Consider the following 25,632-nt stretch of genomic DNA (forward strand, 5'->3'; position numbering starts at 1 on the left):
GTACATATAAAAGAAAAATAAAAGCCTATTTATGGTACTAATAAAGGAGGAGGCAAAGGAGGAAAATAATCTCAACCAGTAATCCCACACTGTAATCCATGCTCCTTAACATTATCTTGCTTGATACTATGGTGTTCAATCTACACACTTCTACATTTGATGAACAGTTGAATTTGAAATCAACCCTCCCAATAATCCCATCATTACAAGCTCTTTCTTGATGCTGGGGTGTTTATATGATCCTTAGGAAGGCAATAAAAATTGTTTTATTTTTTACCCAAAAGTTATGATTTTTTTTTGTGGTCAGAATTTTTTTTAAAGGTATCATTGATATACACTCTTACAAAGGTTTTAGAAGAAAAACAATGTAGTTATTACACTCACCATTATTATTGGGTGCCCCCCCATGCCCCATTGCAGTCACTGTCCATCAGTGTACTAAGATGCCACAGAGTTCCTGTTTCTCTTCTCTGAGCTACACCGTCTTCCCCATGACCCCCGACACACCATGTGCACCAATCATGATACCCCACAATCCCCTTCTCCCTCCCTCCCTACCAACCCTCTCCCCCACCTCCTCTTTGGTAACCACTAGTCCCATCTTGGAGTCTTGTGAGTCTGCTGCTATTTTGTTCCTTCAGTTTTGCTTCATTGTTATACTCCACAAATGAGGGAAATCATTTGGTATTTGTCTTTCTCTGCCTGACTTATTTCACTGAGCATAATACCCTCTAGCTCCACCCATGTTGTTGCAAATGGTAGGATTTGTTTCTTTCTTATGGCTGAATAGTATTCCATTGTGTATATGTACCACCTCTTCTTTATCCATTCATCTACTGATGGACACTTAGGTTGCTTCCATTTCTTGGCTAGTGTAAATAGTGCCGCAATAAACATAGGGGTGCATATGTCTTTTTGAATCTGAGAAGTTGTTTTCTTTGGATAAATTCCTAGGAGTGGAATTCCCGGGTCAAATGGTATTTCTATTTTGAGTTTTTTGAGGAACCTCCATATTGCTTTCCACAATGGCTGAACTAGTTTACATTCCCACCAGCAGTGTAGGAGGGTTCCCCTTTCTCTGCATCCTCACCAGCATTTGTTGTTCCTAGTCTTTTCTATGTTGGCCATCCTAACTGGTGTGAGGTGATATCTCATTGTGGTCTTAATTTGCATTTCTCTGATGACTAGCGATGTGGAGCATCTTTTCATGTGCCTGTTGGCCATTTGAATTTCTTCTTTGGAGAAGTGTCTGTTCCAAAGGTTATGATTTGAGTTCAGGTTCATTTCTTTTTGGTTCAGTGTTTAAAGAGAACAAATGGCATATTCTATTAACTGACTGTATTTTCAAATAACTCAGGTAGTCAATAAATACAGTCATTCTTTCTATATCAAACAATTAGAACCACTGCCATCATTTTCCAACATACTCATTCTAATATTTGGTCCCAGAAAATCCATTTTAAAGAGTTAACTTGAGTTCATCTAGATAAGACCACAGGCCTTTTAGTGTCTCTCCATATTGTTGTTTTGATGATAACTAAGCATGTTATTCTTAATGAGTGGTATGTAAGTATGTGCTTCACTGTTTGTTTTATAATCTTTTTCCTTGTGGGACTCAAGAAAAAGAAGTCCTGTTCAGGATTCACTTCCAGTAGGACACATTAGATTGTGTGCCCAGTTTCTAATCATCCCCAAACAGGAGAGCTATAGAGAATTTCTGACTTTTCTGAACTTAGTTTAAATGCATGTTCCAATACAAAAGAATCTCACTAATTTTTCATTTTACTGACTTTGTTGTACTATAACCTTGTTTTAACTTAGTAACATTTTACATGGTTCATCTGCCACTTCAACTTTTTATATAGCTGTTTCACCTCACTTTTCACTGAGCAATGTCACAAAGACACAGTAATTTAAGTTGATATATAGATTGCATTTTAAGACATCTTACCAGTACCTAGTATTTCATTTCATTTTCTTGAACAGATCATTGAACTACTTGCTTTCCTGAGCGAAACTGTTAGTGTCTAAATGCATCCTACTATGTTTAAGACCATAACAGTTTCCTTTCCTTTCTCTAAATAACACTGACTGACAACATCTATAATCTTCTTCTCCACTCAGTTGTTTTTATCCTCTCTGTTTGGTTTTTTTAATACTCACTCCATGTATTCTCTATTTTGGTCTACTTCTCCAATATTAACAATCTCTCTCTTTCTGTGTGTGTGAAAGGAAGACTGAGGCACCAAAACAACTATTAGAGGACCCAGAACAGGAAGATGCTGGCCTCTTCTGCACTCAGGTTTGGCCTTTCTGTACACAGTTTGTTAACAGACACAGCTCCCACTACTGTTGGGTCAAAGATTCCAAGAAGCACTATAGTGATTAACTTTCTCAGATTTCCAAATGTTACAGATTTTATGTTAATTTTTAAAGTATAATCTGTCAAGTCTGATAATCCCAAGTCATGCCACAACCAAACAGGCAATGCTAATGGAATGGACTGGACTGTTCTGAGAACATTAACGCAGCTGGCACTCACTGGCACCTTTCAGGCAGCGGGCCCTGCCCCAGCCTGTTACACACCCAGCGTCAGACAGACCCACTGTCCCCACGGGTAAAAGAGGAGGCACAAGGCCAAATACACTTTCCACTTTTGTTTTCCTTAATTACAGCTTAAGGTTATTAAACTGCCACATGCAGGATTAAATGTTTAGATGTGAAATTACTATAGTAATAATATTCATTTAAATCTCAAGTTCAAAGTTAACTGCATAAGGTACAATATTCAGAACTTAGAGCCTCAGCTAAGGGAGAGACAACCTAAAGGCTTTACAAACACAAAATTCAGTTTTAAAAATCAAAACTACACTAACTCTTAAGCTAAAAAATCCTAAAGCCCACCAAGACATTGGTCCAAAATAGGAGAATAATTAGCTTGCTTTCTTATTAAAATTGGCCCTGAAAATTTTATTTCAACATTACTGGTACTAGCTAAAATTTAATCACACCTAAATGTATGTCAGTAGGAGGCTGGACAATATATTATGACATATCCATGAACTAGAAAATTGTGTAGACATTTAATTAGAATATGTAAGTGCTTTATAGATGTCAGCAGCTCAGACCCTCGGCTATCCTAAGGGGAGGCTGGGGCACAGCGCCGGTGTCAGCCTGTGCTTACCTAGTTGTGGCAGGGACTGGGTGGAAGACTATCTAATTCAGGTGGAACACTGAAAAGCCTCTATATTCTGGCTACACATTTAAGCTGTGTTTTCCATCACAATTGTCACTTCAACCTCCATCTTGTTCCTAATTTTCAATTGATTCTGAACCAATTTGGAGAAAAGAATGGGGAGAGTTCTAAACACCAACAACCTCCAAGATACACCATTAAATGAAAAAAGAAAGATGCGGTATAGTATGTACCTACGTGTATGTACAGTATAGTATTATCTCATAGATGCTAAATAAAAAACCATACTATAAAAATATAGGCATGCCTAAATATGTGTGAGGGAACAAAGATTAAATGGCGTGCTGCGGGAAGGCCAGACTAGGAAACATGAAGGAGGACTGTCACTTTTTACTTCATTTACTTTTGTACTATTCAAAAATCTCCCAACAAGCATGTATTCATATATTACTGTGGTAATTTTCAAAAAAAGTAATACATACTTTAATAATTTTTGCTGCAAGTTTTAGTAACTATAGATGAAGTGCAAGTTTCTGTATTTTATGATTATCAATAGTTTAGAGAAGTGATTCTGAAAGTGTGGTCTCCAGAGCAGCTGCATCAACACCATAAGGGAGTTTATTAGAAATGCAAACCTCAAATCTTAGCATCAGAAACCCTGGGGGAGGAGCCTAGCAATCTGTTTTAACAAGCCCTCCCTGGGTGATTATAATACAAGCTAAAGTTTGAGAACCGCAATAATCAAGTTTCAATTTTCCCATTCATAAATCCCCAAGATCTATACAGTACACACACACTCACTTATCTACTTACTAAATTGTTTTTCATCTCAATTTAGCACACATTTATGAAATAACTTTCAAATTGCTTTACTATAGTAACTTTTAGTATGAACTAAAATACAGTATCTTGAAACCACTAGGGAGAATCCTCAGCCTCTTTCAAGAGACTGCAGTACTGTCATAAACCAAGGCCCAGGAACAGATTTCTTACTGGGAGAGAGCTGTAACATGGCTGCCTTCCTTCATACACCCTGAAAATACCCTCCTCCAAGTAACAACTTGTTAATGGAGTATATTACAACACAGAGCATTCTCAGCTAGTGTTCTCCTTCATAACTTTATATGAGGACCTTACTTAAAATTAAGTAGTGTAAGCATTTACAGATACCTGTCGGGTGATCGTCTTGGCCAACGTCTTCTGTTAGGTTCTGCAAGAAATATGTTCATTATTACGAAGAAATTACATACCATACAGCAAGTTTTAAAATTCAGTATTTTCATAAACACGGGGTATCTTAGTATCTGCAATCTAAATTTTTATCAGATACACTTAAAAGAACTACTTTAAACAGTTGGTAGGTTTGTCTTTAAAAGATTGACTTACTAGCTTATTAAGGGTGTGGTAGATCTTATGAATATTTGCCAGTGTTGATAGATGAGAGTTCAGCTGAAAGTCTTTAAAAGAAAAAGGGGAAAATTCAATGTCATTTATTTCCCACACTGTAAAAAGGAAAGCTCAGAAGGGAAGACAGAGAAATGTTCTCATACAACTGAATACTATCTCCATTAATTTGACACTTATTAAGTAAAATACAACATGAAACTACTGACCTATCTCCTAGAAATAAAGTCTGACAATAAATTACCAACCAAGTGTTAAAGTTCATGAAATTTTCTTTTGAATTGTAAGGTAAAACAAATACAGCTTACTTGTAAAATCCTACCAGCAATTAACCTGAACTTGAGAAAAATATCAATAATGTTAGTTAGTTAAACAAGTCACACAAATGTAAGACAGATCTCAAATGAAACATGTTTACTTTCTTCTCCAGAAGTACTAGTACAATATCAAGTTCCCAGCAAGAAAATCACAGAAAATCATCTCAACCATTTGGCATTTCTTACAAAATATTTATTTTGTTGGCTTTTATGCCATAGAAAGGGCAAAACCTGAACCTAAGCCCCTCCCCCTCCTTGTGTGTGTAAACCAGCACACACAAATCCAAGAACTGAGTTTCTAGCTCGGTGGCTCAGTGGCCGGGGCCCCAGGATGGGGTCCGTAGTTAACACACTGCCACAATGAACTGTGCCACACAGCCAGAAACACAGCAGCACAGTCATACTCAGAGACAGCATGTCCAAATCAAAGAATATACCCATGTATCATCTCTAATAATTTCAGAATTACACACTGAATCATACACACAAGAAAAATTAGTTGCTCCATCATAGAATCCTGCACAACATAAAGCTTTAAGTTACTAAACTGTAAGGCTGCTGAATGTCTAATTTCAAATTGTTTTATAAAATAAGTATACTTGCACACATATTAGGCTATGCAAATATCAGTTAAAAGTCTAGAATTATTTCATATTTGAATAAGCAGCGACAAAAGTATTCTCATAAAACAGCAAGATTTACATTAGTTCCTTTTCTTTATTATCATAAAGGTTAGGAAAGGCTAGTCTAAAAGTAACCTTGAAATGATACTATAATTCTACAAGTTAGGTATGCCATTCTGATAAAAAAAGAAAAAAGTCACCCATCACTGGCATATTTTATCTGGGACATTTATCAGATACAAAGAACAGACTAAAGGCTTACGATACAATGCACGCTGTCCGTGCTGGGGCTGGGCTCTGGGCTGCTACTCCAAATCTGGAAAGCAAGCTGACTTCCCTGCCAGTATTTAGAAAGCTCTACTTTCTTTTCTGAATCGTGCCAGGAATCCATCCAGTTCTGGCTGGCCTGCAGAGCAGAGAGGCCGGCAGACAGTAGAACCTCTGTCATTCACCTGCTTTGTCCAGAGCATCTAACCACACAGGTACATGTACATGTGTACTGCTCTGACCCACCTGATGGCAGCCAATGGACTTGACACCACAGTCACAGCCATCGAGACAGGTCCAAAGAACTGAAGTTTTTGGCTGAGGGACAACCAGAGCAGGGCCTCAGGCTCTAAATGAGCATCAACTATGGACAAATGTTGTTTGGAATCTCAATGGCTTAGCCATACCCTAAGGTAAATGATGACATGATGTGGCACAGAATCTTGCATCTTCATTAGTGCAACTGCACATAAAAGGTTTATAAAAGCATTTCACTTACTTACGTTCATATTTAATAAACATGGATGGAGGTCACCAAAGCAAAGTGACAGACCTCTCCTGATCCACAAGAGATTTTGAGGAACTCAAAATATAAGCCACCCACCCCACCCCCTCAAACCTACTACCAAGCCATAAGCCCCCCTTTTTGTATTCTCTCAGTTTAAAAAAAATGATACATTCCATTATCATCTTGAATCAAATCTTGAATTAAGCTTTTGGGCCCTCTCAAGAAACAAACAAAAAAAAAAACTGAAAAAATTTAACGTTTTTTTCACTGAGGCCACACAGGAGAGAAGAGAGAAAGGTGCTTTCCAAAGATCCTTCAAATAATGAGGTCTCCAGAAGCCCCATGAAATACTTTTTTCACCACCTTGATGTTAATTCAACTGTTAAAATTTGCATAGGAGAATTTAAAGGAATTTAAATTGCTAAATGCTTCTACACACACACACATACACACACCAAAATTCCTGCCAAAATACCACCAAGTTCCTGCCAAAATACCACTGTGCTTTATAACTTCTCTCTCGAGTCTCACAGCTCAGCATTAACAGTTATTTAACCTAAAATCTCAACGTCCTCATCTGCAAAATGAGATTACAATGCCTACATGTAGCACACATTTATTACAATGACTGGCCCACAATAAAAAACTCAATAAAAGATATCAATTATCACTATATTCTTGTACACCATTTCCTACAACACAGAGCCATCTAAAATGGTCTCTCGTTTCCATTGGTTCAAGTCAAGCCCTATGTCAAACACACCAGAATTGGAGCTCCCTGTGTGCCACATGCCTGATCTATCTCTACAGCATATGGTGGCACTGCTATAATCATACACTACCAACTCATGTTCATGATGGCTGGAGACACTCTGAACTTGGTAGGAAAAATATGCAGGAGCATTTAAGACCAGGTTCTATATAAGAAGTTTCACGTTATAGGCAAAGAGAACAAGAAGGCTTAGTTTACAAATCATATAACATATGTCAGCAATTCTCCATTTCTGTACCCAATGTTTACTACCATCACCACAGAACCATCACTTCACCAAAAAAGGAAAAAGAAAAGGAAACTAGCAACATGAATAATTTTTCTTTAGTTTCACCAAGGTAAGAAGTAGCTAAGGAGCAGGCACAAATTCAGGGAAAAAAGAAAAAAATAGCATTAAGAGACAAATCCACAAAGGTTAACACATATTCAATTTATGGTTCATCTGTTCAGTGCTCAGGGCAAGTAATAGACCTTGAAATCTAAAATAGATTTCATATCCTTAAGGAATAGATGTTAAGGGTAAAGATCAAATGCTTTACAGAAAACATATTTAGGAAAGCACTAACTGATTCATAAAATTCTCCTTCTGCTCATATTTCAATTTCAAAGGATAAACGCTAGGTTAAGTCAACTTTATTCCATGATCAAATGGCTCTCCACAGTAAAGCAGTGGCTGGGTTTGACATGCAAACCCTACATCTCGTATTAAAAGCAGCAAACACTTCTGCAAAAAGGCAGAGAGAGCCTGCTTGGTAAAATTATCTTCTAGGTATTCTTAAAACTAGCAACAAATATTGCCTGGGTATATGGATTTCTTTTGGGTGGTGGGAGGAATCACTATTTGCTATGACCTACAAAATATTAAAAAAAAAAATGCCATTGAGTAGATCTAAGTCCATTCCCCCAAACTACCCTAAGTATAGAGTCTCACAATACAGAGAGAGACTTAAGTATCAGGAATGAAAAATTATCAGTAAGTTCAGACAATGACCATCAGCCAAAAGAATCACATTTAAAAATTAACAGTCCTAATAGCAGTTTACATCCATAAGAGAGCCAAAAACAATTTAAATACATAAAAATCAATCCTTTCCTTTATACCATAATAGCTGGGAGACAATCTCAGTTATAATAGCAACAAAAAGAAATAATATATTGAGGAATAAACAAATGTGTAACATATTAGTGAAGAAACAATAAAAGTTTACTGGAACTCATAAATGTAGAGGTATTATATTCCCGGAATGAAAAGATCCAGTATTATAAAGTAATCACTTCTCCCTTTACTAAACTACAAATTAAATACAATCAAATTCTTATGGAAGTAGCCTAACTGTCCATCAGTAGAAGAATGGATAAAGAAGAGGTGGTACATATACACAATGGAATACTATTCAGCCATAAGAAAGAAACAAATCCTACCATTTGCAACAACATGGATGGAGCTAGAGGGTATTATGCTCAGTGAAATAAATCAGGCAGAAAAAGACAAATACCAAATGATTTCCCTCATTTGTAGAGTATAACAACGAAGCAAAACTGAAGGAACAAAATAGCAGCAGACTCACAGACTCCAAGAAGGGACTAGTGGTTACCAAAGGGGAGGGGTGGAAGAGGGTGGGTGGGGAGGGAGGGAGAAGGGGATTGAGGGGTATTATAATTGGCACACATGGTGTGGGGGGGATCATGGGGAAGACGGTGTAGCACAGAGAAGGCAAATAGTGACTCTGTGGCAACTTACTACACTGATGGACAGTGACTGCAATGGGGTATAGGGGGGACTCGATAATAATGGTGAATGTAATAACCACATTGTTTTTCTTGTGAAACCTTTAAAAGAGTGTATATCAATGATACCTTAATAATAAATAAATAAATGGATAGATAGATAAATACATACATACATATATATACAATCAAATTCCTATTCTCCCTGCCTCCCAGATCCCCACTCACAAAAAAATAAACAAGGTAGGGTAAAGGAAAGGAGTCAGGCCAATTAATTATAAAGTTCATTTGAAGGAACAAGCATGTTAGACTTACCAAGAAATTGTTTGAAGAAGAATGAGGAAGAACCTGCCCTACCAGATATCAATGCACAGTACAAAGCCAAGGTGGGTACACTCTCTGGAGGACCGGATTCTAACTATTTTAGGCTTTGTGGGCCATACATCTCTGTTGCAACTACTTTGCCATCATAGCTCAAAAGCAGCCATCAACAATATGTTAACAAATGAGTTTGGTGTGTTCCAATGAAACTTAATACAAACTAGGTAGTAGGCCAAATTTGGCCCTTGGGCTATAGTTTGCTGATGCCTGGTATAAAGGTACAATAATTAACACACAGTAACAGTAAGGTACATGTGCAAGAAGCAAACCAATGGAAGACAGTTGATAAATTTATATAAGCACACATATATAATTAATATATGATAAAATGGCATTTCAAATCAGTGGAGAAGAGTTAAGAGGGGCAATAAGCTAGCATGTGAAAAAAATTAAAATTAATCCCAACCTCACCCAAAAGTTACAGATGGAAGGGAAAAGTATTCAAGGCAAAAGAAAAGTTCATATGATGGGCCCAGGGCCCTGCACACTCTGCCTCTACTCATCTCTCCAATTTCATCTCCCATTCATTTTGTTTTTGTTTACTCTTAGCCACAGTGAGCTTCCTGCTATTCTGTGAACATTCCAACACACTCCTACCTCAGGGCCTTCACACATGCTATTCTCTTTGCCTTGAGCCCTCTTCCCTCTAATAATAACACAGCTTGCTCTCACACTTCATCAGGTTGCTACTTAAGTATTGCCTTCTTACAGAACCTTGCCAGACCAACAGAGCCCGTTCTTCACTCTTTATCACCTTATCATACTTTCCTTTTCTTTATATCTTATATTTGTTTGTCATCATCTTCTACCATTAGAATGTAAGCTTCAGGAAGGCCAGGACTTGGTCTTGCCCACTGCTATATAGTATTCTAGTACCTAGAGTAATACCAGGCACATAACAGGTGCTCAAAAATAATGAAATGAATGAATGAACACAGGTACAAAGGCACCATGTCTTAAATTCAATATATTCGAGGCATTTCATGTATAACCACACCATTAGATCTTCAAATGTGAGAAGCAGCATGGTTAAAGAGGAAACTCAAAAGTAAGGCAAAGGCCAGAAATGAATCTGTGAACCCTGCTTAAGACTAGATTTAATCTCTTAAGGACTTGTACTTATTAGGCCACCAGAGTGTATGCAAATGAAAACAGATAAACATGGCACATTCAAGCAGCATCCATAACGGCAATTCATCTATAACAGTTTTACATGAAAACAGAAACATGACTGTGACACAAGACTTTAAAAAAATTTCACCACACCAAGATATGCTCCTGGGATCCTGAGAATACTTAATTCACTGGACCTCTGCCAGGGCAGAGTGCTGGTGGAGAAGTTTGAGAATCACTGCTGGGAGCCTGAGTGCTGCCGCTGTATTCTTTAGAAAGAGGACTGCAAAAACATGTGGCCTGGGTTTACAGGGGCCTTTTGTGAAGACTTCTAGGGGTGAATGAGCTGGGAAAGGGCTTTAAGTGGTGGAAAGTGGAGAGGAGAAATCCAGAGTACAGTGGTATTGTAGAACAACTCAAGCAAAATTCAACTTTATTCACTTGGCAAAAAAAAAGGAAGGAGAAAGAGAGAAGGAAAGAAATTTCAACTGTTCTCTAACTTGCTTTTCTCTTCTACTTAATAACCAGGATGCAGGATACATGAATCTGATAATCATTTGGTTGGTCTCAGTTTCCACACGCCAATCATATTTTATACATCTTACAATATTGTATGAGTCTAGTACTAGTATTTAAAGATGTATTTTTCATAAAACATGGTCCCTAAATGCAAGCCAGCAGCTTCAAACTGGTGCTCAACTGAATCAGTGATGTGTTCCAAAGCTGGAGGAAAGAACTGGCTGTCCTGGGTTTATCAGACATAATGTCCAACAGGGCATCTTCTGAAACTCTTTGCAGTGATAGTTTTAATATGAGTGTTTTTCATCTTACATATGGACTTAGAACTAACCTCTATGTAAAATGTGACTGTACTCAGTAAGGAAAAACAGTAAGACTGCAGTTGAGAGCTAAGAGAGAGGAGCTTAATGTTTCACGTCCTTTTACCAATCCTCCCTATGTCACTAGCTCAAGCAGGGTCAGACAGCTGGGTGTGGCCAAGCTGGGAATACTTCACATCTTCTAACTCCCAATCCAAAGCCCTTTCCTCCATTCTAACTTATTTCTAATCAGAGCAAAAACTCATCTATCTTCATGCTTTAAGAAGAGAAAAAAGCAACAGCATTTCCCTCCCAAAGTTGTTAATAATCAAGCACACAAACTTGGAATAACGGGTTTTTTTAAGTTACTAAAACTGGCCAAATCTAAACAACCTACCAAATATTTTTTAAAAACACATGCAGAAAAGATACCACCAATAACACCAATGTTATTTCTCTTTCAAGTACACTTCCTTCTTCTGGTCTCTAAAAATCATGGAAGCACTTGATAGCTAAATTTCAGTTGACCAATTAGTGAGCAGTGCTCTCAGGTACAAAAGTCTGTAATGCAGCACGATGCCCAGATACATACAAAATAGATGCTTTTTGGTGATAATGAAAATGATTAACTAAACCAGCAAAAGCTCTGAGAGCACAGGCAGCCAGAATAGTGACCACTGTATTGACAAAAAAGTGAAACAAAACTGGACAAAATCAAAGGTTATCAAAATCAGCATGTATTCTAAATATTTCTGGGACAGAAGAACAAGATCTAGCAGAGTAGGACTAGGTTTTCAACAATTGCTTAGAGGTTCCCATAGCCACAGGTGAGATGGCCCATCCTCCTGAAACATCAATTTTACTCAGTGATATGGAGAAAGAAAAAAAAATTGTGGTGTACAGTGTAGGTGAGGTCCACCCTTAAGGATTTTGCCTTTTCTCCTTCCTTCTAGAACAGGAGCCCTTCAGGTAGACTGGGGATGAGAACATCAATGATGTCAAGTACAGACCCCTGACAACCTTTGAGGAACATGCAACAACCTTTGATTTCAGTCAAAGAGATTTTGGAATCGTTACTGCAGCGTAAAAGAAAAAAATCCAAGTCTTCAACACGTCCTTACAAGGCCCTACATGAGCTGACCTAAATCATCTCATTCCATTAGCCTTGCTCACTCCATTCCAGCCACACTCTTCCTTGAATACTCAAGTGAATTCCTACCTCAGGGCCTTTGCATTTAATGTCCTCTAAATGCATACATGACAGGGCCTGACAGTTGACATCACTAAAATATCTACTCAAATGTCACCTCATCAGAGAGGTTTCTCCTGGCTTCCTTACCCAAAGCAGCACCTCCTTTCCTGACGAGATTTGATTTTTGCAGAGCACTCGTCACTTTCTGACATACTGCTTAACAGCTGTAGAGCTATAATTCACATACCATTCAATGCACTCATTTAGAGTGTATAATTCAGTGATTTTCAGTAAAATCACAGTTGTGTGACCATTGCCACAATCTGATCTTAAAATATTTTTATCACCTCCATAAGCAGTCACTCCGCATATGTCCCCTCACCTGCCCAGTGCAGAGCCCTTTAGCACTAGGCAAGCACTAATTGACTGTCTGTGTCTAAAGCTTTGCCTATATTCTAGACATTTTATATCAATGGAATTATATAAATTTGAACCCTTTTACTACCCTGACAGTGTATTTTACATATATTTACATCTCCATCCTTTGTCAGCTCCAGGAAAATAGGGATCTTCTTTTGCTTTGTTCATCACTGAGCCCCAATACCTAGAATAGCACATGACTGGCATATGACAGGTACCAATAAATGCGGGAACAAATGCTTTAGAAGCAATTGATGCATTTAGCAACATACAGATTACTCAAGGACCTCAGCAGACTGCAATACCATAACGGGGGTCCGACTTAAGTGGGGCTAAGGATGGAGCCAGAGGGGAAGGAACAGACTACATCAAACATAACCAGGTTATTCCAGAAGTCTACCTGTGAAGTGGAGACAAGAAATGTGCATGGGACTGAGGGAGCGCTGAGGTTGGGTTTTATAATGGTGAAACCCGAGCACATTTAAAATGCTGATATTTGATCTGCTTAGTGTCCAGGGAGGTGACAGTACCCAATGTAAAGAGCAGATCAGATCACAAGTCAGAGCAGGCCTATATATGAATGCAAATATACACAACACTTGTGATTTTAAAAGAAAAATACAAAATGCAATTTTAAGTAAAAAATATCAGTAAAAATGAGTTCTCCATCAAAATAACTTGGAATATAAAAGTGAATGATTTCACCACAGAAAAAAAGTCTACCTTTTTTTGATACTATAAAAAGTACAGTTTTAAATGATCTACAATACCAATTTACTGCTTTGCATGCCAATTAATAGTCATTTAGCTATAGGAGATGGCACAGGTACATGTCCCATTTGTAAAAACAAATACATTCACATTTGAGACTAAATTATTAAAACATAAAGATTTTAAATTAGTTTTCCATACTGCAAAACTAGGAGAAGCCAAATGGTAGGTTTATGTGTCAGCTTCATGCTATGTGCCCTTTATTGCTACAAGCAGGAATTTCTTTATAAAATCATTAATAACAGTGCCTTCCTCGCTAGGGTACTGTAGGGATTGAGTTAATGCTGCAGTAGGCTTAGCACAGTGCCTGGCACATGATAAGCTCTTCCTGCGTGTTGACAGTGATGTCAGTGAACAGGAATGGATGGGGCCCACAGATCCATTTCACAGAACCATGCATCTTTTGAGCCTTCTCCCCACTAGCCCAAACCAAACCCAGCTAACTGATCATTACTTAAAACGAATCCAGTGGCTGCACATCAGAATCACCTGGAAAACTCAAAAAACCGCTACGGCCCCAATTCAGATCAACTGACCAAACCACAGTGAGATATCACCTCACACCTGTTAGATCAGCTATTATCAAAAAGACAATAACAGGCCATTGGTGAGGATGTAGAGAAAAGGGAGCTTTCATGCACTGTCAATGGAATGTAAACTAGTATAGTCACTATGGAAAACAGCATAGAGGTTCCTCAAAAAATTAAAAACAGAAATACTATATAATTCAGTAATTCCACTTCTAGGTGTTTAACCCCAATCCCTAAAAAACAGAAACACTAATTCTAAAAGATATATGTACCCTATGTTTACTGAAGCATTATTTACAATAATCAAGATATGAAAGCTATCTAAGTGTCCATTGGTGGATGAATGGAAAAGATGTGGTATATGTACACAAAGGAGTATTACCTAGCCATAAAAAAGAATTGAAATCTTGACATTTTCAACAACATGGATAGTTCTAGAGGGCATTATGCTAACTAAAATAAGTCAGAAAAAGACAAATACTATATGCTGCTTCTTATATGTGGAATCTAAAACAAAAAGAAACAAAAACAGAAACAGACTCATAAATACAGAGAACTGGTAGATGCTCGGAGGATGGGGTGGAGGGATAGGCAAAATAGGTGAAGGGGATTAAGAGGTACAAACTTCTAGTTATAGAACAAAGAAGTCACAGGGATGAAAAGTATAGCACAGGGAATATGTCAATATTATTAATATCTTTGTACGGTGACAGATAACTTATACTTATCATGGTGAGCATTTTGTAAGGTATATAAATGTCAAATACTATGTTGCATACTTGAAACTAATATATGTCTCCTATGCTATAATAAAAAAATTTTTAAATAAATAAAAATTAAAATAGGAATGGGGTCAAGGATGTTTCTCAAGCAGCCTAAAGGATTCCACGTGCAACCAGAGTAGGTAGTCTATGCCCACCCTCAAATCCCTCAGCACAGAAGGGCAGGAATCCAGCTTATTCTCTGGTACCCCACCAGTACCTAGGGAAAAAGAAATAAAGATCCATGGAATAGGTAACAAGGCTGACAAGCCAGGTAGAAATTAAAAGAAACAAAGTAGCAGTGAGAAAGGTGTTACCCTCCTTCTCCCCATCAATAAATATTTGCTATTTACAAGGCACAAAAGCCAAACAGGTGAGCCAGTGAAAGGAGAAAATTGATAAGGGGTGGGAAGCAGGTCATTGTAGGTGACTCAGCATTTTCACTGAACACAGGATCCTAAATTCAAGCCATCCAAGCATACCTATGCTGACTTTTTCCTACTAACTCTCCTAGGACCCATAAAAGAGGCCGGGAAAAGAACCCATTCACCTGAAAGAGGCAGCGTGCCACCTCACACTGTCATCCCCTGCACAGCCTGCCCTGCTAGTGCCATCTCAAAGGAACCGGCCACTTCAGGACACCCGGGCAGGCTGCACTCCAAATTTGACAAGATACAAAAGGCCCTAGATTCAGTCCCTTTTCCCCACCCCACCCCCTGAAAGAACACAGATCCACTCAGTAGTTCAGAGTAAAAATCACCCTTTAATCTCACTCATGTTACAAGAGCCCAGATTTAAGTTAAAGAGTACAACTGTGGTATCGGAAAGCACTGGGTTAGAATCCCAGCTCTGCAACATACTAGCTGAGCGCCATGCCTGTTACTAGTCTCACTGTGCCTCAGTGTCCTCACCTGTGCAGCCGGCATACAGGCCCCTCTCCACAGGCCGCGGTGAGGATTAAATGAGATGGTGCGTGCCAAGCACAGCACTGCCTCCTACTGTGCACCAACAAAGGTTCATTTTAATCCCTGTTATTGTACTGTAGAAAAGACTGTATGGCAGACGGAACCCAGAAGATTAAAAAGTAAAGACAGGGCAGAAGGGATGACAAGGTGATGGGTCTTTAAAACTAGAACTTCAATTGCTGGCTGCCTGGGCTTGAATGTACATTTATCCTTCTCAGCTTCCTGTTCAATTAAGAAAAAGTAATCTGTGGTCTAATTTTGGGAATGGCATCTGTAGGAAGAGATATCAAAAAGGAAAAAGACTTAAAACTTACCTTCAATTACAGAAAAAAAGGAAGTAATTTCAAAATGTTATACACAAACTTATGTTAGTGCTCTACTAAAAAGTAAGCTTCCTGTTTTCTAGCTTTTATTCAATGTTGTTAGAGATCTCCTGTATTTAAAAAAAAAATAAAGTGTGCTTAAAAAGAAGTTAATATATATGACTATTTAAAATAAAATCTAAACTGAAAATGACTATTTTATCAGTAGGTTAAAAATAATATATATGAAATACTTTCTTTGCTCCAACCAGTTCCCCAGTTAGGATTTGATATAAATGCCTACTGTCCTTGGGAGTAAACTAAAGGAGGTGAAGAAGAGGAGTGGGAACCAAGGAATTCACCCTAGATCCTGATCCTGTTAGGATCCATTCCAAGAAGAAAAGAACCAAAAGCAAAACAGAGAAATCTATCAACCGGCTCTGCTATCATCACTCACAGGCCAGTAACAAAATATGGAATTCTAACATACCAGCAGGGTTACTGCAAGGATTAAACGGAAAGTGCAAATAAAAAGCTGAGTAGTATTTCAATGGCAGTGGTGGGGCACCTAGACCCTGGAGTCAGAATGCCTGAGTTAGGATCTCAATTCACCACTTAAAGCTGTGTGACCTTGAGAAGGTTAGTTAACCTTTCTGGACTTCAGCTTCCTCATCTGCAGAATGGGGATAGTAACAGTACATAACCTACTTGAGAGGGCTGTTGTGGGGATTAAAGGAGTTAATGAGCAAAGCAGTTGGCACAGCCCCATATAATCACCCCAAAGGTGTTGGTCCCTCCCCATTCCCCTTTGTTCCCCTCTCCCTATGCTCCACTTCTCTGACTTCTCTCTTTCCTTCCCACTCATAAACCCTCCTGGGTACCACTCTTCAGCCCTTCCCCACCTCCCCCTCCACCGCCCCCAGCTACCCTTCTGCTGCCACAGTGCTCCCATTCTCAACCATGCAGCTTCCTTTGCTGGAAAAGCACCCTACCACACAACCTCAGGCACACGTCTCCCCTCAAAGCCTAATGAGGAGTCTGTCATTACACAATAATCATTAGCAACTAAAACAGAAAAGTGCCAAGCACTTCTCTAAACACTTTGTGTGTTGCATCTCATTTAATCCCTGGGATCCCTTCTGATCTTGCCTCCCACTTCTTTCTGCCACCCCCAGGCCACTCCAAGCACACCAGCCTCTTTCCTAGTCCTCAAAAACAGGCATGCTCCCAGCTCAGAGCCTCTGCATTTGTGTTCCCTCTGCCTGGAGTGCCTCCTCCCCTCTATCAGGTCTGAACTGAAAACCTCCTTAGTGAGGCCTTCCCTGGCATGCTACTTAAAATTACAATATCCTCCACTCCCTCTCCCCTCCCCACTCACACAACTGTGCTCTCCAGCTTCCCTGTTTTAACTTTCTCCACTGAACCTACCACTCACTACTTGACGTACTACATGATTTACCTGCTTTTGATCTGCCTCCTCCCCCTGAGAGGATGAAAACTTCATGGAAGATGAAGAACAGGGCTGGTATAGCAAGTGTTCAGTAAACACTGCTGGCAGAACAACTCCAGATCCTGCAGTGGGTATGTTCCATACACCAGGACTCTGAAATATGCATAGTCCCATGGACACAAAGCAAATAGATGGCAGAGCAAGGATTCGAATTAACTACAATGCTTTCCTGCTTCACAGCCCGACCCAGACAACAATTAAAAGACATCATTCCGTTCATGAAGCAAATCTTAGCATTATACATTTTTGAGCCACTCAGAAAAGCCATTCCCTGGAAAACCTTTTAAAAGAACAAGTCATCTGACTCTATACACAGTTACATGTGGTAACATATTATCAGATTTATAATTTATATGACACTGACAGTTCTTCCCATTTAATAGTTCAGTTTAAAAAAAGATTTATCACACCTTTTTATACTGTAATATCCGCACGAATAGGGAAATGACAAATCATTGACTAACATGGAGGCGGCCTAAAGTGATATATATTAAAAACCAAAAATTGTGGTGGGAGATGGAAGTGAGAAGTACAGACTGAAAGGGACACTTGTAGGTAACAAAAATGTTCTGTATCTTAATTTTAATAGTGGTTACACCAGTATAGATATTTATCAAAAGTCACCAAACTGTACACTTAAAATGTGTACAATTTTTTTTGTATCATTTAATCTATAATTACATGAAGAACATTGTTTACGAGGCTCCCCCCTTCACCAAGTGCCCCCCACAAACCCCATTACAGTCACTGTCCATCAGCATAGTAAGATGCTGCAGAATCCCTACTCATCTTCTCTGTGTTGTACAGCCCTCCCTGTGCCCCGCCCCCCACTACACATGCTAATCATAATGCCCCCTTTCTTTTTCCCACCCTTATCCCTCCCTTCACACCCATCCTCCCCAGTCCCTTTCCCTTTGGTAACTGTTAGTCCATTCTTGGGTTCTGTGATTGTGTTGCTGTTTTGTTCCTTCAGTTTTTCTTTGTTCTTATACTACACATATGAAAAATGTGTACAATTTTATAGTATGTAAATTACACTCAATAAAGTTGACTAGAAAGCAATTAGGAATATAGATATGAATTTTGACTAAGTACTGTACCAAAAAAACCACAAGCAATATTTCTGTGGCTAATATTCCCAAGTTAGGTCCAGAGAGATGCACTGGCTCCTGAACATCACATCTCTACAGCTGTTTTTTTAAGGACAAAGAGGTGATTAGAAGACAGCAGTAAAGAGCGCCAGATGACAAGACGCAGTGGGCTGGCTGATGTGCGCTCAGAGTCCTGGCTGGCCACCAGGAAAGGCGGCTCCCACGGCCCACAGAGAGCTGGCTCACTCCTTCAGGCCTTTGGGCCACCTCCGGCAGGACTCTTGGACTTTGAACAGAGTCCAACAAAGGCCTCCCCCACATACTGACCAGTGACAGATCTGGTTGTTGAATGTTTAGCTGTCAGAAACTAACTAGTTAATTTGAACAAACTGGTGATTTTTTTTAAAGGGCTATAAACTATTGGATAGTTCACAGAATCTCTATGAATTCCAGAAAACCAAGCTACACAACCAAAACAATGCCTAAGGGCACATAGCAGAGTATACCATCGACGCAGCCAGGGCCACAGTTGGCAGCTGCCACCACTGTCCATCCTCTCCAAATGGCCTCCAGGAACCCTGACTTCTTCCCATCACATCCTTCCAGCTTCAGATACACACTCTGGAGTGGGTGTGTCTGAGCAGTTCTGCCTGAGAAGGCAGGAAATTCCAGATCAAAGGAAGACTGACAATGCCCCCACAGACACAAATGGATAACACACCGTCTCCGAAAACACCATGATACAGGCCAGCGTGTAGTAAAAGGCTTTCAAAAAAATATTTACAAGAAAAAAATCCTCAAAGATGGAGCTAAAAGAATGATACCCAGAGGTGATGCTACTTGGTGGGGGAGGGATGTCTTTTTCATACCATTTGGTGTTTTACACAGTATACTAATTACTTTCAAAAAGTACAAGCCTACCTTCTTAGATTGAGAATAGCTCATTAACACCATTTCTAACTAAAAGAAAAGCAATTCAAATCTGAAGTAGCAAATACTTTGGCAGAATACCGGACACAACAGAAGAAAGATCTTAAGAGCTGAAACAGTCATGCAATGATTGCTAAAATACATGGTTCTATTTAAAATATATTTCAATACCTTCTTCTACTTATGGTATATTTTTAAACTGTATGTTCTAATTAAACAAATAATCTCAAGAGGTACTTGTAACCTGAATATCAGAATGAGAACAAAACAAAACAAGCTATGGAAAGCTATTAACATTAATTTAAACTGACCAACTACAAAAAGACACCAACATTAATGTCAGATTCTCAAAAAATTCACCTCCAACTAACAAAGTTTATTTTCTAAACGAAGAAAGCCTTCCTGCAGTCTCAATGTACTGTTAACATTAACAGAGAAACCTTTAGGACCAGACTCTGGTCATAAAACAAGAAGAGGGAAAAAAAGCAGGAAAATCCTAGGTCCGTGTAGGTCAGACCTGTTAAACCCTGCCTTAACCTTCTCCACACAGGGGTCTTATGCTCCAGATCTTTAATAGAAGTGTGCACATTTGCACATAGACTCCTGCTCCCTCAGCACATTGTCTACATTTTACTCTCTCCTTAAGAATTTCTCCATGCAGTAGACATTCTTAAAAATGACATCTGTCTGTTAAAGTGGTTTGCATATGGCTGACTTTATCAAAAAAGGCAGAGAATGAATAAGTGAAAGTTTGCATTCCCTGAAGAGAAAGCTAAAGACTCAAAAGCATGCTAAATAGCAGGAAGAAGAATTAAAATGCTTCCAATAATTCACTAACTATTCAACAGTTGGCCATTTAGGTGCAAGTCAATACATACTTTACCACCTAGGCAAAGCATCATTCTGGAAAATGAAGGGATACTAAGTAATAATCCCAGATCTGAAGGGGCTAATCATCTAATTGGGGAGGGGACAAATGAGTAAACAAGTAGCAATTATTATGTAAGATAAAAACTAAAAACAGAAGTAAACAGTACTTCGGAGATTCAATGGAGGGAAAAAGGAGTCGGTTAGAGAGACAACATGGAACATAGTTCAGAACAGTTTCACACAAGCAGTACTGAGGCCAGGGGACCAGGGGGCCAGGAGGCAGCAATCCAGGGGGAAGAGTCTGAGCTTAAACTACAGACTGGTTCAACCCCAGGTTCTTAGGAGTCTGTATTTATCTCAGTAAGCAACTGGGAGCCCTCAAGGTTTTTGAGTAGGGAAACCATACGGACAAAGAGGCCTTATCTGGTGATACAAAAAATAGGATCAGACTTTTGGTGACAGCGATAGGTATGGGAAAGGGAGAACAGGCATGAGAAGAGGTGCAGCCTCTCTTTCTCACTACCAACCAGGGCAAGAGCGTGAGAGCTTCCAGCCTGGGTTGGTAAATAAACTGCAATTTCATTTGCCAAATGACTAAAGTTAATTGGTCTTGTTTCCCTCTTTGTTTTGGCTACCAGGAAGCTCAGAGCCAAATATATGGCCTATTTCTAACATACGGCAAGCTTTTATGTGTAGCCTATAAATCTGTTAATCTCCTTCTTAACAGGACTTTATCTATATTTAGTAAGTCACCTTTAATTAATTATTTAAGAATAAGGCAGAAAATATATCAACATATAAAAAAGAATTGAGACCAAGCCAGAGACAGTTGGACAAAGTAGCTGGCTCAGGGATACAAGCTGTAGGCTGCCAACCCAGAGCATTCTCCTCACCCTTCTTCCACTCCAGAGGCCACATTCCACAACAGAAGCTGAAAAATGTCATACTTTTCAACCTCCCTCACACGTAACAGTGGCCTGAGATCAGTTCTGCTCCACAGAATTGAAGGGGAAGTCTCCAAGATGACCTCCTGGAAAAGACTCCACTCTAATAAGGAGGAGTTTCTTACATAAGCATGATATCTGGTAATACAGCAACCATGTTACAAACACTAGGTAATGAGCCTGAGGCTTTTGATAAGCTAAAATATTAAGAATAGAGGTGGAAAAAGATGCAAAGAGCCTAGAGTCTTAAAAGACATCAAGACACTGCACCACCCTTAGAACAGTCTCTCTCTACACTTCTTGCCACTGGACAATGAACTCTATTATTTAAGCCATTTTTAAGTTAAGTACTTTCACCTCACAATGCAGAGATCAAATCATGAGATCAGTTTCTGACAGGTTTGTTTTTATTTTGCTGAGCTAACGAGATTATTATTATTGAAATGAGAATAATGCGAACATGTACTAAGAATCAGAAAGCAATAAGCTATAAAAGTGACTGGGGGCAGCTAAAGATTAAAAACAAAAGGATGTAATAAGAAGTAACATTTGAAGAAATGTTATCAAGTGTTACTGAGGGCACTTCTTGAAGGCAGGAAGAAAGGAAGAAAAGAGTAAATGCACAGAGGTTCTCTAAGATGGAGAAAATGAGGGAGACTTTCTTTTCTGGCAAAGCTATAAGCAAGATAACCTAAAAATCCTTCCCAATATAAAACAGTCAAAAAATTCTGGGTAAAGTGTAAGAAACATCTCTTAATGCTAAGTTCACAAGGAAATAAAGGACCTCCCCCAAAGGCCAAAAAAAAATCAAAGAAGAACCTAAAAGCCAGAGTAGAAAGTATAAGCTGATTGTGTATGGGAACCTAGGGTTTAGTGAGCTTGGAAGGGGTGATTATATGTGTTGTAAAGGGCACCTGCCTTTCGGTATGTAATAGAAAAAAGAAAAAGGGAAATAACTACCCTAACATTTTCTTTAAAAACACCATCTTGAAGACAATTATAGTTCTTGTTTTCAACTTCATACATTTTTACCCCTTATGAATAAAGCAAATTCCGGAATTAAATGCATATTCTAAAAAATGTACATATTATATATTTACACATCACAAAGGGTTTCCTGGATATTTCACCACAAGACTAAGTAAACTATAAGCTAGATATAAATCTTTTCCCCCAAAACACACACTGCCCAATTTTTCAATCATTATTAAAAGAACCATCATTTAATCGAGTTTAAAAGTTCAGTATATCTTTAACCATACTATAAGGTTTCCAAATCCTAGTACTTCTTGGTATGACTTTCATCATTAGGGTTATTTTATTATTCTACTTACTATGCTACCAATAGTCTCATAATACCTTATACGTCACCTAAAAATAATGTCATCTCTAAGCCAATCTTATGACCCTCTATATGACAGATTTTGGAGTCACTGCAAATAAATGGTAATGGGAACTGGCAAAACATGTGGGGATTGGGGACTGTACTGACTGGGGGGACTGTCTCTAATATTAAGAGGCGGAAAGAAGGAATTACAGGTGCAGCTAAAAACAAAACAAAAAAACCCCACCAAAACCTCTTACAATCCTCCACTGAGTTTACCTTCCTCTAGTCTCACTTCCTGCCCACATTTCTTTGAATATTGAAGGCATAATATATTCCTTTTGCACATCCTCAAATTTTCATGCTGGCTTTACAAATGGGCCCATTTCCACTCTAAATTCCACTATGCCACCTCCATGATTCAATTTATTCCAAGGCCATCTTTTTTCGAAAAGTCCACTCATCTTTGGGCAATCCGAACATCCCAAGACATACAACAGATAATTTATATAATTTCACAAGGGTTACATTTGTCTCCAAAGCATTCCCAGACTTATGTAACATCGAGCCTTTTAACCTAGTGTTCACAAACATACTTGGATACAAGAAATACACCATCCTAAATGCTGTTTTAGATTGTGTTGCATCTTGAATGTTTTTCCACAACCTACGTGCTAGGTGGTTCTAGATTAAGCATTTATACTGCAAATAAGGCTACGAAATGCAGGTGGTAGAACTCGGAGATCAAGAACCCAAGTATGAAAAGACAGCTTGAATTGGTTCTTCCCCTCCCGCTGATACAGGGACAGGAGTTGTGAACCGCTGAGTCCCAGGAGACTGAAGCTCCACGGGTGAGCACGCTTAGGTCCACCGGGAATAAAGCGAGTTAGCAGAGCAGGGAGGCTCCAGCGGACGCGCTGCATTCTGGGACTGGTTTCCACAGTTACCCACGTGCACCCAACCCAACCCGGGCCCGGACTCCAAGATCCAGAATTCCGCGGGAGCGCCTTTCCCCTTCACACCGGCGACTGGAGCCAGACCCTAAAGGAAACCCCTAAAGCGCCCACCCCGCTTGCCAAGCAGAGTTCGCGCACCGCGGAGCCTCCGGCTCGGCTCTCCCTGCAGGGAAGCGGGTCCTGAGGCACCAACTTCGACACCTGACGACCAGAAATTAGATAACTGCGTCACAGACTGCCAAACCTGCGGACGGCCAGGGTCCCCAACACCTCCCCTGTGCAAAAACCCCACCTGGCCTCCAGGGCCCGACTCCTCCGACTACCGCGGCGGAAACCCCGCAGCCAGCGTCCCTGCCCCGCCTCCCAGTCCCGCAGCCGGAGCCCACGCCCGCGCTGACCTCGCTTCCCGCCGCTCTGGAGGAATCGCGGCCAGCGCCAACCTCGGGGCACCTCCCCGCCCCCTCCATCTCAGACCCACCCCCTCCTCTCCCCGCACCCTAGGCTCAGGGCTCCCCGCTCCAGGGACCCTGCCACGCTGGGAGTCACCTCCCCCAAACAAGAGTCTGGCATCTTCCCCCAGCCCCGCGCGGACAGATTCTGGACGTGACAGTGCCCCCCTTGCCCCAGACCTTCCCGATCTCCCTTTTCTCCAAACTATCTCTTCCCCCACACTGCACCCCCTCTACCCCTGCCCCCATTCTGTCACTCCAAACCGTCCCTTCCTTCCTTTCCTCTAATTACCCGATCTTCCCAACACCTGCTCCACCCTGTTACCCCAGCGTCCGCCCCCTCTCACACTCGGCTACCCCACAACCTTTCCTATGCCCCTCCCGCCTACCAGATTCCCCAAGTATCCCACCACACCCCAGTCCCTCCCACCGTCTCGCTCTCCCGTTACATCAGCCCTCATCTTGCCTGCCCTCCGGCCCCGCTCGGCCGTTGTCCCCATTCCCCCGCCGCATTGTTCCCCCCACCCCCGCCAGCCAGCCCTTCTTCCCATTGTCCCCGCCCCCGCGGTCCCCTCACACTCCGTCTTTCTCACCAAACCGCCCGCACCGCTCAGCCCCAAGGAAATCCTCACCCCTGCACGCTCACTCCCTCTCTCACCAGGCCGGTGCCACCGCCGGGCCCAGCCCGCTAGTGCCCGCCGCCGCCTCCACCTCCATTCACCCCGGACACTACGGTCCCGGCCCTTCATCGCACGTCCCGCCCCCCTTCCCCCAACACTGAAACGGAGCCAGTCCCCACCCCCCACACTCCCGCCTACCCAGCAGACCGGCCCCTTCCCCTAACGCCCGCCCCCGCCCCGCGCTGCCCGCAGCGTCACCACCCGCCCCGGCTCCGGCCCCGGGAGGGGAAGGGGTGGCTCCCGGGCAGGGGCTCCCGGCGCGTTTCGGGACAGGAGGCACGGGTCGGGGACTGCGGGAGCCGAGTGGCGATTGCTAGCAGCCGCCCGCCCTGGCCCGCTGGCTCTGTTACTCACTGACAGCAGCAGCATCCGAGTGCATTTTCGAGCAGCTCACTCCCTGCTCGCAAACCCAGGCTTCCGCGCTCGCCTCGCCGTCCCCCCACCGGCTCCCCGCACCTCGGCTCGGAGCAGAGGACCCGCCGCCAGGCACTCCCGACCCGCCCACCTCGCCTCCATCATTGGCTGAACCTTGGTTGAGGAACCGCCCGGCCGCAGCTCTCATTTGACAAAGGGAGTGCGGAGAGCACCGGTCTGAAGCTTTCAAGGAGGCCCCGCCCCCTGATGTCCAATGTGGTTGGTCCGAGCGCCTGGTCCGGTAACGCCCCTGGCGGAGACCACGCTCTGGAGCAGCAGGTTGGACCCAGCTGCCGTCACTCAGCCCCTGGGGTCCGAGAGCGCGTGGAGGGGCGAGGCTGGGGATTTGGTCCGCCTTGACCCTGAAGCCCCGCCCCGTCGCGGGCGGGATTGGTG

General features: G+C 41.1%; 1 protein-coding gene across 5 annotated transcripts in view; it reads right to left on the minus strand.

Annotated features, from left to right (window-relative positions):
* The window catches only part of DCUN1D4 (defective in cullin neddylation 1 domain containing 4), a 65,311-nt gene extending 39,977 nt beyond the window's left edge, over positions 1–25,334 (minus strand). Inside the window, exons 1-3 of one of the 5 annotated variants that reach the window (XM_017678871.3) lie at positions 25,177–25,334; positions 4,583–4,653; positions 4,367–4,406 (exon numbers count right to left, since the gene is read on the minus strand). In XM_017678871.3, coding sequence (XP_017534360.1) covers positions 4,367–4,406; positions 4,583–4,653; positions 25,177–25,201 — 136 coding nt within the window. In that variant the 5' untranslated portion in view covers positions 25,202–25,334. Of the gene's footprint in view, positions 1–4,366; positions 4,407–4,582; positions 4,654–24,091; positions 24,111–24,774; positions 24,901–25,176 lie in introns of those variants that run through there. The other 4 variants (XM_017678873.3, XM_017678874.3, XM_073237627.1 and 1 more) reach the window with 4 other exon arrangements.
* Between the last annotated feature and the right edge of the window lie 298 nt (positions 25,335–25,632).

The sequence above is a fragment of the Manis javanica genome, chromosome 5 (assembly GCF_040802235.1).
Source record: "Manis javanica isolate MJ-LG chromosome 5, MJ_LKY, whole genome shotgun sequence".
In the NCBI taxonomy this organism is placed as follows: Eukaryota; Metazoa; Chordata; class Mammalia; order Pholidota; family Manidae; genus Manis; species Manis javanica.